Source organism: Antechinus flavipes, chromosome 4 (genome assembly GCF_016432865.1).
Source record: "Antechinus flavipes isolate AdamAnt ecotype Samford, QLD, Australia chromosome 4, AdamAnt_v2, whole genome shotgun sequence".
Classification (NCBI taxonomy): Eukaryota; Metazoa; Chordata; class Mammalia; order Dasyuromorphia; family Dasyuridae; genus Antechinus; species Antechinus flavipes.
Genome location: NC_067401.1, coordinates 42,329,793 through 42,343,146, shown reverse-complemented (window position 1 = coordinate 42,343,146; position 13,354 = coordinate 42,329,793). Strand labels below are relative to the sequence as shown.

At 41.9% G+C, this 13,354-nt stretch overlaps 1 protein-coding gene across 1 annotated transcript in view; it reads left to right on the top strand.

Annotated features, from left to right (window-relative positions):
- The window catches only part of CHD1L (chromodomain helicase DNA binding protein 1 like), a 55,132-nt gene extending 45,585 nt beyond the window's left edge, over positions 1–9,547 (top strand). Inside the window, exons 18-23 of the mRNA XM_051992868.1 lie at positions 474–679; positions 1,374–1,472; positions 3,435–3,505; positions 5,488–5,602; positions 6,589–6,697; positions 8,159–9,547. Of these exons, the coding sequence (XP_051848828.1) occupies positions 474–679; positions 1,374–1,472; positions 3,435–3,505; positions 5,488–5,602; positions 6,589–6,697; positions 8,159–8,237 (679 nt within the window). The 3' untranslated portion in view covers positions 8,238–9,547. The remainder of the gene's footprint in view (positions 1–473; positions 680–1,373; positions 1,473–3,434; positions 3,506–5,487; positions 5,603–6,588; positions 6,698–8,158) is intronic.
- The last annotated feature ends 3,807 nt before the right edge of the window (positions 9,548–13,354 follow it).

The window sequence follows — 13,354 nt, the reverse complement described above, 5'->3', positions numbered from 1 at the left end:
GGGGCCCCATTGATAGTAGGATAAGTGATTTCTTAAAGGTTGAGCCAAAAATAACTCTCAAAATCCAGTCTGCTTCAGCAAAATGGCCTGAGTACTTGGGGGATGCTCAGCGCATCCTGCTGAAATAGACAGATTTAAAGATTGTGTTGGTAATTTCCTGACAAAAAGAAGTGAACAAATTTATACAAACAGCCTTTTCTTCAGGTACGCTTTTAAGGACCAAAGAGAAATAGAGATGGTAGACACCATCTAAAGATGAATCATTTGGCTATTAGACATATCAGTATTATTTCTTCTTTTACTTACTTGCAGGCAGACAATAAGGAATATCCTTTATCTGTACAGGTTTCTAGAATTGTCAGACTGCATTTGTGTTTGGCATTTATTATTAGTAAAAGAAGTGTGAAACAGGCCCAAAGGGAAAAACATGTCAGGGATTTAATTTGCTCTTTTCTTTCATGGATTTGTTTTAGGATGGCATGGTGGGAGTCAAACGATTACCAATCACTCTGCCTGCCCTCTGAGGAAAGTGAAACAGATGAAGTTGAGGAAGGAAATGATGAGAGCGATGTTGAATTCAGTTATGAAGAGCAAGATCAGATTTCGATCAATTATGTTGTTGGGGATGTCACTCACCCCCGGGCAGGAACAGAGGATGCCATCATTGTTCACTGTGTTGGTATGAAAAAGCAGAGTGTTTGTGTGTGTTTTAGGGGTGGAGGGAGGATCCCACCCCTTCTTTAATCATACAAAACACTAGAGGAAAAGGTCAAGTCATTATGGGTAGAAGCCTAATCCAGGAGGAATGCCAAGTCTCTACCACAGCTATTAGCTTGTCAGGTTGAAATACTACTGTCTTTCCCGCCTTCTGCTACTACTAACACCCCAGCCCTATAACTGGGAAAAGAAGTTCCCATTTAGATAACAATTAATTAAATTTGAAATTGGAGTACCAAAAGCTTATATCTAAGTACCATTTGCCATTTTGGAATTGACCCAAATTGACTTTCTGGACAGAAATCATTGGTTTGTTCTATAACCTTAGGTTCACTTTCAGCCAATTGGGAAGTGTCCTGCTTTCCTTATTGATTTATGAGTAACCACACCCTTTCTTGATTATAGAGGTCACAGGAAAATAGAAGCCTTTGCAAGATACTGTTATAATCTTTCCAAAGTCACTTCTTTCACAAGGGGATTTTGAAGTACTAGTTTCTGGAAGCATCTGGCAACCAACCCAACATTCATAGGAGATCATTGCCTCTCTTTGGAAGGGAAGGACCTTCTTACTGTGTGCCCCTATTATGTGAAGTGGATTTGCAGTGGATTTGACTTCATTTTCCATTAGTGACCAGTCATTCTTTTTCCCTCATCAGACGATTCTGGACGCTGGGGCAGAGGTGGTTTGTTTACGGCCTTAAAAGTCCGATCATCTAAACCAAGAAGAATGTATGAACTGGCAGGGAAGATGAAGGGTAAGAAACAAAGAGAAAAGAACCAGGTATAGAGTCAAGCAGAAGAGGACTCCCAGGAGGCAGCTTAATGTGCTAGTGGTATTAAGGAATCAAGAATTCTCCCAAATTCTGGTCCTAGATCCATTCTTTACTCTCTGAGTGATCTTGGACCTCCTCATCACTGTCTCATCTATAAAATGGGGATCATCGTACCTGGTCTGTCTACTTTCCAAGGCCTTCATGACATCTTGAATCAGTGTGGTTTTAAAAATGCTTTGGAAAGTAGAAAGAATTATATTACTATAGTAATCTGAAGTAGAAAATTAGATTGGGCAGGATCTTGTATTCTAGGTTAGGGAGTTTGGGCTTTAATTGGCAGGCTGGAGGGAGTTCCTGATATATTTTGGTCAGAAGATTCATGTATGTATAAGAATAATTAACCTGGCAGTGATTGGAAGGGAGGATTGATGTGCAAAGGATACTGGAATCAGTTAGGGTTCTGTTGTAATAGTGTCAGACAGATGTTTGTGGGGGCCTTAGTCATTAAATGACTATGGGAGGGGGAAGAGGGAGCGGAAGAACAAGTCAAGATAATGGCACAGTTTTAGGCATATGAGAGTGAATGAATGAATGATGCTGTCAGTGACAGAAATAGGTTGGTTAGAAGGAGAAGTGGATTTTGAGTTTTTGGACAGGCTGAGTTTGGGACACTGGCAAGAAATCCAGGTAAAAGTGTCCAGCTGGTGTTTGAAACTCTAGGTCTGAAGAGTTAGGTTCTGGACACAGAGATCTGGTGGGTGTCTATGGAGAGATCTGAGTGACATAGGGGAATAAGGGAGATCAGAAGTGTGGGGACCTTTGAGAGAGGAAAGGTGTCACACTAGGATAGAACCGTGGGAGGGCCTGCCTCAAAATTTTGAGGAAGGGCCTATAGCTACCTTCATGCAGAGTGTTTGATTTCCCAGGAAGCTCAGCCAGCTCAGAAGCCAAAGACAGGCAAATGTAAAAGCTAAATTACTCAAAAGGGGAGATTCCATTGAGTCCCAGGAGAAGGGCTTCCATTGTTCCAGGGGAGGAGACATCACTCATTTTATGCTGGAGTGGTTAGGAAAGACTACACCTTTGGGGTAATAGTGAAGGTGGGAGATGTTCTAGGCAGCAGAAAGACATAAGCCAAGGGAAGAAATGGGAGCACAAGCAGAGCAAACTGGCTGGTTCAAAAGGAAGCAGCCATTGTGGAGCAGGGGGATAATTGGGGAGAGATAAGTTTGGCTCAGACTGTGGAGGGCCTTCGGTGTTAATCTGAGGACTGTAAATTCTGCCCTGTAGTAAATGAGTAGCCACTGTTGTATTCAGAGCAAAGGACTGCTTTAAAAGAACAGGCCGATTCAAAAATGCATCATGTGTTGACTCAGAAAGCCATAGACGAGCATTATCTATGCAATATTGTATTTTTATTTATTTTGTTAGATACTTTCCAATTAGATTTTAATCTGGTTCAGGCTATACTGGGAGCTTGGGGGTGAGTTTTGGTCCTTACTTTAAAACACGGATACAGAATGGATTATTGGTGGAGAGACTAGAGATGGGGAGGCCAGTTGAGAGAGTATGGCAGCAGTCTTAGGAGCGAGGTGATTAATGGAGATGGGGGGACTAGGAAGCTGTGGAACATAGGAGACATTTTGAAAGAAGATTTTTAAAAAAAAATAATAATAGCTTTTTATTTTCAAAATATATGCTAAAACCTTGCAAAACCTTGTATTCCAAATTTTTCTCTCTCCTCTCCTCTTTCCCCCTCCCCTAGACAGCATGTAATCCAATACAGATTAAATATTTGAAAGAAGATTTGACAGAACACAAGGATGGAAAAATTGAAGGAAGAATCAAATGTTCAGGGATTTTGCATGCACAACTGTTCCTATTCTAGTGGGTAATTCAATGATAATGCTCTGTGGTCTGTTTCTTACTCTGCTTTGATTACAGATCTGCATCTGGGAGGAGTCCTTTTATTCTCCATCGATGACAAGGAGTGTCGAAAGATAGGACAGGACTCAGTAAGTATCCTGTCATCTCTTATTTTCTCATTTTGGAAACCAATCGAGAGTTCTGGGAGATTTGGAGGACTCTCATAAAATGTACTGTCGGAGCTTGGGTTGGAATAAAATTAAAAGTGCTATCAAGACATGTTATTTTCCAGCCAGAGTCATGAATGCCAATTTGATCCTCCTCTTTGTCTCAGGGGAAGTGTGGGCAATTCACACTCTTAGAAACAAGTGTGGAGAAAACTTAGTTGTAACTTATCTTATTACACACCAAGATTCTCCCCTTTGAGCCTTAAATAAGCATTTCCCTTTCATCTGTCATTTCTAGTTCTTTCTGTGTATTTTTAATCATCTGTTTTTTGTTTTTTTTTTACTCTTAAGACCTTTGGCACAGTCTCATTTACTTAAAGAAAATTTAAACTAGCTTTTATTTACTCAGAGAAATCATTTAGTCAACAAGCATTTCGTAAGTGCTTACTATGTACTATGCTAAGCATGGGGCTACAAAGAAAGGCAAAAATATGGTTCCTGCCCTCAAGGAGCCCACCTTCAAATAGGGGAGGCAACATGTTAATAAATAGGTAATATACAAAATAGAGAAGAAATACAAGGAAATCTGGCAGGTTGGGCACATTTAGTGGCGGAGAAGGGAAGGGCAGATATATGCCTGCAGAATGTGGGGTTTGAGCCAAGGCTTAAAGGAAGCCATGGAAACGAGGAGGCAGAGGTAAAGAGAGAGGGCGTCCCTGCCCGCAGAGGCACACAGACAGGCAGTGGTGGGTCCCTGTGAGAGATGGTGAACAGAACAGTCTTGCTGGGTCTGAGAACGCATTGAGGGGAACGAGGTGGGAGAAGTGGGAGAAGACTGGAAAGGTAGGAATGGGCCAGGTCATAAATGTTTTATCTTGTAAGTAAGAGGTGGTCCTTTGGAGATCATTGAGAGAAGGGGGCCTGGGCTGGAGGTAATGGGGCCTGCACTAGGATAATGGCTCCATAAGGGGAGAAAAGGGGATTTGTAGGGAGGTGCTCGGAAGGGGAGCGACAAGATCTAACAGTGAATTGGCTCTGCAGAGTGAGCCAAGAGCTGCTTAGGACACTGAGCTTGCAGGCTGGGGGGCTGGGAAGGTGGGGGTATCCTAGCGGTATTGGGGAAGTTCAGAAGGAGGAGGGTTTGGAGGAGAAAGAATAAGTTCCTTTCTGGATATGTTGAGTTTGAAGTAGCTGTGGACGTTGAGTCTGAGAGGCTGGAAAGGCAGTTGGTGACGTGGGGAAACCTGCTGGGTACGTAGACGTGGAATTACCTGCATAGGTATGATGTTTGAAGGCCCTGGAGCTGATGAGATCACCAGATGAAGTAGTGGAGAGTGGAAATGGTCCGAGCCTTGGGGCAGGAGGATCCAGCCCCGGAGGCTCCTCAGACAGGTAGGAGCAGTGCCAGAGGGAGCCATGTCATGGTCAGTTAGGGGAGAAGAAGGTGATCAGCAGGGACGGGCGCTCTTGTCCAGGAAATCTGTCAGCTCAAGGAGAGGTTGCCTTTCTCGATTTGGGGTCTGTGTGGCTGCCTCAAACCAGAGACTCTGCCCCTGGGACATGAACAGAACCCAGGCCAGGGACGAGAGGCTGCTTCCCCAGGGCTGTCCCTGGCCTGGCCTGCGGCTGTCTCCCCCCGCAAGGATCGTGGGCAGGCATACTGCTGGGGTCTCCACTGAGGAGCAGTCTCCATCCCATGACCCAGGGCATTCAAAGCGATGCCTGCCTTCAATAGATATCTTGGAAGGGCCAGGGGGCTGGGGGGAGGGGAGATTGAGGATTGATCTTAAAGCAGGATGAGTAAGGCGAGGGCAAAGCTGATGCAATTGCAAATGGGGGAAGGGTGCTGAAGGGAGGATTTGGAGCATCCATAAGACCAGACCAAGAACACGAGCAGCCATTCCCCTGGAGTCAGGAGCCCTTCCCACAATCCCTTAATGCTGTCTGTGGGCTTTTCTGTCTAGTTGGCTTTGATTGTGGCTCAGCAGCGGGATCTCTCCAGCGGCTTGTCGGGTATCAAGATGGCGGCCCTAGAGAAGGGTTTGAAAAAGATCGCTTTGGTTGCAAGGAAAAAGAAGGGTAAGTGTGTTTGTCTTGGTGTTTGAAGAATGTCGATATTTCTGCTCTCTGAGTAAAGCAGACTTAGTGTATGTATAAGCCCCTCTTCTTCATCTGGAGTTGAATCTTGGGGCCAGGGAATGAGCAGAAACAAATATTTCTGGCACAATGCCCAGATGCTTTTATGTTTATTATCGATTCAAGCCTCAGAGCAACCCTTCAAGACTTTTATCCCCATATTACAGAGGAAAAGACTGAGACACAGACATTATATGTGGGTCCAGGTCATATATTGAGTTAGTGGGAAAGTCATAAGTTGAATCCCAGGCTCCTGATTTTAATTCTTCCCCTCCCCCTTTATTGAAGACCCTTGCCTCTTAAAGCAATTTTTCAAAACATTGGAAAAAATCTTGAAATTTTAAGTCACTCTGCCTTCCATTTCATGAACTGAAGCACTACATGAGGTAGTGGGACAAGACTCATCTCGGTTTTATTTTGACCACAAAGAAAAGAATGTGATAGAATGATAGTAATGTAGATATTAAACCTGACAGGCAAATCTTTGAAGCAAACTCTTGAACTAATTAAATCTGGCTTCTGTGGATGTATCTCTCACAGTTGGTTGAGTTGATTGATTCATAAGGAAATCACTGTGTATCTTAGTTAACATCCCCAGCTTTATTTCTAGTAGCACATTGGGTTTCCAGTACATAAAGACTTATTTCGAGGTTCAGAGTCCACCTTGGATTTGGAAAAGCAGCACAGTTTCCCCCTGTTAAATTCCCTTCCAGAATGTTAGAATTACCTATAGCAGCAGGGTCAGTTCCTCACAAGCATGAATGAAACACGCTGGTATCATGTAAATATCTGTCTACAGAAGGTGGATTTTGGAACCAGAAAGAGGTTCTTTTACAATGTGGTTTTTATATCACCTCTGACTTAGACTGCATGTCCCTTAGTCATCTTTGGGTGAATTAATTTATTAAGATTTATTTGTTCTTTTATAGCGAGTGTCCATCTTCCACGCATCGGACATGCTACCAGAGGGTTTGACTGGTACTGTACAGAGCGCCTCATAAGGAAACATTTAGCAGCAAAAGGCATCTCCACTACTATGTATCTTTTTTACTTGGTCTTTAGAAATACTAAAGTGTCATCATCTACTTGACAACCATAATGCAGATTATTTCTGTTGAGGGAGATGATATAGTATGTGTATTTCTTAAATATTGCATCAGTATCTAAACAATACTCTGCAAAGTAAAATTGAATTTCATATAGTCTACAGAATGAGCCATTTGTGGTCCCTCTGTAGTCTTCATCCCTGCTGAGTTTTTCTGTGAAGTCCAGCAACTGAGGTGGTCACTCAGAAATTGCAGCATTGTCAAGAAATTGCAACCTTTGAAGATGCTGTGATTATATCAGAATTATCTTCTCCTTATTCTTTAGAGAGAGAAACCAGAAAGCTCCTGACTTGGAAATATCTAAGTGTTGTAAATATACTCAGGTACCCCTTAGGCATAAACAATTAAATCAAAGGTAGGCTTGGCTGTGGGATTGGGGTTGAGTTAGGGGTAGAGGTAGACATGAGATTCAGTAGATGGGGCTTTAAATTAAACTTTATCATTTGATCCATCTTGGACTCCATCTTTGAACATATGTTAAACATTATGTTCATAAAAAAATGAGTGAGTTTTATATTGGGGAAGAAAATCAAACTTACTATTTGTAAAAGTGAAAGGAATTAAGATAGCTGATATTCATGTCTCCCAAGTTCAGTCATTTGTGTCTGAAAGATACTGGAGTGGTTGGCCATTTCCTTTTCCAGCTCATTTGACAGATGAAGAAACTAAGACAAGCAGGGTTAAGTGGCTTGCCCAAGATCACACATTTTAGTTGTTTCTCCAATCTAAGTATTAAGAAGGAGCAGAATTCTTTCCAACTACTATTGTATAGATAGAAGTGAGATTTGATCCAACAACTACAAAGATTCAAGTTACACAACCTTTTCCTCAGGATAGTTACTAGAAAACTTAGCAGAGAGATTCACATGCCATTCACCTCACTACACAAAATTTTTTCAGTGCATAAAGTGTACTTTAGAGGCCTGAGTATTTTCTCCATAAGAAATTGCAACTCCTCTACAACTTAGGAAATAATCTTCGGGAGTTAACCACTGCCAAAAAAATTGTCATTCTGCAGCCAACTTTGTGATGAGCTTTTCTGAACTTTGGTTCATCCTCAGGTAACAAACATATGGTCTGTCATGGGAGCTTTCCTCCACTCCTTTAAGGCCAAGTAACACTTGCCAGAACTTGCCGTGTCTTAGCAAAAGGTAATAAGCACCCATGGTTACCAGAATGCTACAATGAGGTATCAGAATGCAATTTAAAACATAATAGTAGTAATAAATACTGAAAATAGATTCTTCATTCTCTTTTAATTTATAATTACCAATGTTATAAATTAAAAGAGAATGAAGAATCATCATTTTGGAGAGAATCTCATTCCTCAAACATTGGTTGGTTTTGTTACGTTATATTTTGTAGCATTTTTTCCCTTAACAACCTTTATCAGATATTATTTTCCTAGGAGTAAAGCCTTTTCTTCTTATTCACAACCATCTACATCATCCACAGGTTCTATGGTACCATGACCGTTGCCTGAGCCCCAAGGTCTCTTTCTGAAAAAAACAAAACAAAACAGTAAGACAAGCTACGACCTATCCAAAGCTGCTGAAGAATATTTCCAGAAGTCAAAAAATAGTTGGACAGCTGAAATATTTTATTTTTACAAATTCTAAATTGTTTTTATTCTGACTTTGTTTTTGTAACGTAGAAGTGCACAAGCTATTAGGGAAAACCATGTTGCCAATTTGTTAGGGACCCCTATTCAGTACTTCATTTCCATAAACATTTGCATTCAGTAATAGTTTTGCTACTTTAAAGTTGCCCTTATTTTCCCCCCTCTTTTCTGGCTGTTTTCTCATCCATTGCTATAATTTCCTCAGAGAGACAAAGGTAGAAAAATAAGTTATAGGAGAGGGAGAGACATTTAGAATGCCATTTTCATGGCTTCCTTTTGCTCCTGTCTGGAGCATTGCACTTAGGTCCCTTCAGCACAGGTTTGCACTTATTTCTACCTAGGCAGCAGTCATCAGATGTCCCCTGAGTGAGCAGGTTTCTGAATACCCCATATGGTCCATATTCATTGTATTTTGTAAACGATGAGATCTCCACAAGAGTTCTAACTTCCACTAAAAGAAGCAGACAGACCAAGGAAGGTGATGGTCCTGTCTGGAGTCTTATGTTCTGTTCTGGGACTCGCTCTTTAGGAAAGACCTCAACAAGAAGTGTTAGGGTGGTGAGACCACTGGAGACCATCTATAATGGATCATTTGAAGGAAGTGGGGATATCTGTTCTAGAGAAGAAGCTTCAGACTTGATTTGCTTGGCCCTAGAGGGCAAAACCAGAGGCAGTAGTTGGAAGTCACAGAGAAACAGATGAGACTTGTAACACAAACCTTCCCAAAGTGAATCAACTGCCTCAGGAGGCCCTCACTGAAAGTCTTTAAATTCTCCTTAACTACTTCTAAAAGATGCTATAGAGGGATTCCTGTTTAGATGGGGATTGGACTCAGTGGTCTCTAGAGGTTCTTTCCAAATCTTGAGAGTGTGTGAAAAACAGCCAGGGGTACAGCCACATAGGCAAAGAGGCAAAATAAAAGGAGGTTGGTCAGCTCTGCCCCTGCACTCTCCTGTGTTTCTCAGTTTGACCTTGAGACTTGCCAAAGGCCCAGAGAATTTTGCATGGTCATAGTAACCAGTGGGATAATAATAGAAAGAAATATATGTGTATTTCAACCTAAATATTGAAGCATTTCCTGGGGGGGAAGTGGAATAGGTGGTGGAATGGGAGAAGGGTGTGATGGTGAATGTGGATGAATAAAAGATCTGATCTAAGGCATCCTTTTTTCTGTGCTGGTCTGGCACAGTTGTGGGCCTGGCCAACAAAGGAACGGGAAATATACTGATTAACCCTACACTTGGTGGCAATAGGTCCCATAAAAAAGAGTGAAATGACCTTTAAAGAAGAAAGTGGCAGCCAAAGATTGGTCCAAGAGATGGTGCCAGCAGCTCTGAAGAAACAGGAGATAGAGAGGAACAAGAAGATGGAGCCAGGAATAGGATCCCAGGCAAGATGTAGCCTTGGTCAAGACAGTGTTCAGGGAGTGCTCCCTCCCCAATGTGGGAGGGAGGTAGTAACTCAGTGTGGAGAAGAGAACGGCATTTCCCTGCTATTTCAAATGAGAATATCCGGTAAAGGGTTAGCCCACTGTTTGGCACTTAATAAATAATATCCCTCCTGGTCTGTTGCTAGATAAGGAACTCATGTGCAGGACACTTTGCATTTGCCGTTGAACCTGAGGTAGGCTGGTACCCAGAGCTTAGGGCCTGAGCTACACTGTTGGAGAAAGTCTTTATCACTTAAATGAAAGTGGAGGTCCTTCCCCCAGGTCCTCTCAGGACTGGGGTTTGAGGGCTACTTTTCTCTCCAGTCTTCCACTTCCTCACAAACTAGTGTGATTCTGGCCTGATTGACTGTCCTGCATTATCACTGAGTCAAGACCAGAAGCTAGTGAGAATGGCCTCCAAAGGATAGCTTTGGGGGTGTCCTTTCTTCCATGCCCTCATTCCCACCAAGCCTTTCCTGAAGTCCACTGCTCCTATGCCTGAGTCATATCAACTTTTCTCCAGTCTGCCCATGATGACTGAGCCTGGAGCTCTCTCCTACTTCACCAACTCATGTAAGATCCACTCTCCATAAACATGGAGCATCTGAGTCTCAGACCTTAAGGGCTTCCTTTTTTTGGAATCTGCCCTGAATTCAGAGCCTCCTACACCAGACCAGACTGCCTGTCATTAAGACTTCATCCAGGACTTGGGCCTCTAACACATTGCCCCACCAGGAACAAAGCACATAGTCTATATTTAGGTATATAGTCTATATAATCTTATTGTGTGTGATCTCTCACTACACTGAGATGAATTCTGTAGGAAGCATTATCTGATCATTGTTACTGATGAAAAGGGGAGCTCATGATATCACTCAAAAAGGCCCCAGAAAGAAGAATTTTGAGCGAGAAGGTGGTCCAGGTCAGAGCATAGGGATTGTGCCTTTTATTCCCTACCCCTCTCTCCCCCCCCCCCCCCAGCTTAGGGTCAGGAGGAAAGCTCTTGTCCTTGCTCCCCACTGTAGCTCACCGACCATTCTATTGCTATTTCTCAATACGTGTTCACTTTTGAAGTCTTATTATCCTCGCCCAACCCTTGCTGCTCTGACTTAGAGACCTTCAGTCTGTTCTTCAGTCACATCCATCCTTTGGGCTGTGTCCCCTAATGTCAACCTTGGGGTCTTCAATTTCATGTAGATTATCACCAATATTTTAAGCACACAGTGTCTCAAAGCCAGTGACCTTTTCCATCTCCTTTCAGACAGACATCTCTATGGTCATAAAATGAACCACACTGTCTCACAAAGCTGCCTGGACTCCAGGATCTTTTGAAATTCTATAATGGTCACCATCTCTGATCCTTCCATCTGTCATGTCTTTTCCTCAAAAAAGAAAATCTGCTTTTTGCTCTCATAATTTCTGGGACTTATTCTTCCAGTCCATCTGTCCTGTTGTAACTTCATTTGCTTTCATTGTCTGCCACTTAAAGGATTCGTTAGCCACTCTTTAAAAATCCCTCATTACCAGGACTGTTGGCTATTCCTGGGCTTATCATCCTTAACCCAAGATAACCCTCACCATCTGATTCTTCTGAAAATTTACAAAGTCCTGCTGATTTCACCCAATTAGGAATTTTTCCTGTGCTTCTCAGCTGTGACCTCTGGGTTACTTGCTAGGTATCTGTTCTTGTGATTCCCTAGCTGGTTTTCCATAATGATTGTCCCACTCTTCCTCTCTTCCTCGAGCCTCCTTCTGGTATAATACGTTCATTTTTATCCCCCAAGGAATTCCAATAATTTCAAATCCATCTAGATTCCCTAATGATGGTATTATATTCACAATGAGGTTGGGATTTTAATCTCTGTATTACAGATTGTGAAACAGAATGACTTGTGGGACCAGAATTAGGCTGGGTAACTAGTGCTTTGCCTCTAATACTGCTGAGATTAGAGTCTACTAAATTTAGAGGGCCAAAAGCCATATTTGGCAAGCATGAGGGGAGTGATTTTAAGTCCATACATATGAAAGTAAGAGGGATACTCTCAGATCCTCTGGTAAGTTCATGTGGGTGCTTGCCATAGATTCAAGACTTGCGGGTTCCATTGCTCCTTCAGGATCTTGGGGAAAATTGAAGATGAGCCTCTCTTCCCATTTGCTTGCTGCTGGACCAACACAATGGCCGAATACTTCAAGATGAGGATGAGAGAGATGAAATAGTGGTGCTAGGTGATCCCCAAACCTTTAAACCTCCAAGTTAGGATGAACGAAGGATGTGGATGGAAAGCTGGGAGAGAAAGGCAGTGAAGGAAAGGAAGAAGTTAGTAGGGCAGGCAGTATGGACCTCTATCAAGAAGTAGACTTAAAAATGGCTTTTCAATAATTGTGCCTTGTCCCCTTTTTGAAAGACAATCTTATTTTATTTTGATTTTTTGTTAAAGCCTTTTATTTTCAAAACAACCATGGATAATTTTTTAACATTGATCCTTGCAAAACCTTGTGTTCCAATTTTCCCACCTCCTCCCCTATTCAAGTAATCCAATATATTTAAACATGATAAAATATATGTTAAATATAATACATGCATACATATTTATACAATTATCTTGCTGCACAAGAAAAATCAGATCAAAAAGGAAAATGAAAAAATAAATGCAAGTAAACAAAAAGTGAGAATGCTATGTTGTGGTCCACACTTAGTTCCCTCTCTCTGGATGCAGATGGCTGTCATCATCATAAAATCATTGGAACTAACCTGAATGATCTCATTTATTGATCATCAGAATTGATCATCCTATAATCTTGTTGATGCCATGTACAATGATCTCCTGGTTCTGCTTATTTCACTCAGCATCATGTAAATCTCTCCAGGCCTCTCTGAAATAATCCTCCTGATCGCTGGAAGACAGCCTTGAACTAAGTATATGTGGGAGGCCCAAGATCTGAAGATTCATGGATTAAAAGATACCTTATATACTTCCTCTTCTTGTGTAATGAGTGAAGGAGGAAAAGGTGGGGAAAAATGTTTTGGTGATATGAAATGAAGGAAAAGACATACTTAAGGAAAATGGCCTCAATTTTTTTCAGGGAAATAGGAGTCCAGATTCTCAGCTGAGAATATGGTAGGGATCTTAACAATTATATTAAATGAGATTATATATGTAAAGCACTTTGTAAAACTTTATATACACGTCTGCCATTAGTGTTGGTTTTGTTATATTTCATTGCCCTGAAGAGCAGAGACAGAATGGGCAAAAGCTAAGTGGAAAGGATGAAAAATCTCAAGGATAAAGTATCTGAGTGCCATGGTAGCTTGACCACTTTGCAACAGAGCAGAAAAGAACATATATTTGACATTTGACATAGGACCTGTCCTGTAGGCCTTCAGTGGGTGGCAGCCATTTTCCTTGCAGTTAGATCTCATGGAAGAACAGGAAGGAAGAGGTGGGTGGCAGAAGGCCCAGAGAAAGGAAGGCTGAAGACCATGTGGAAACAGCCTTACCCACCATCAATTGAAAGTGAGAAAGATAGCTAGTAGGTTC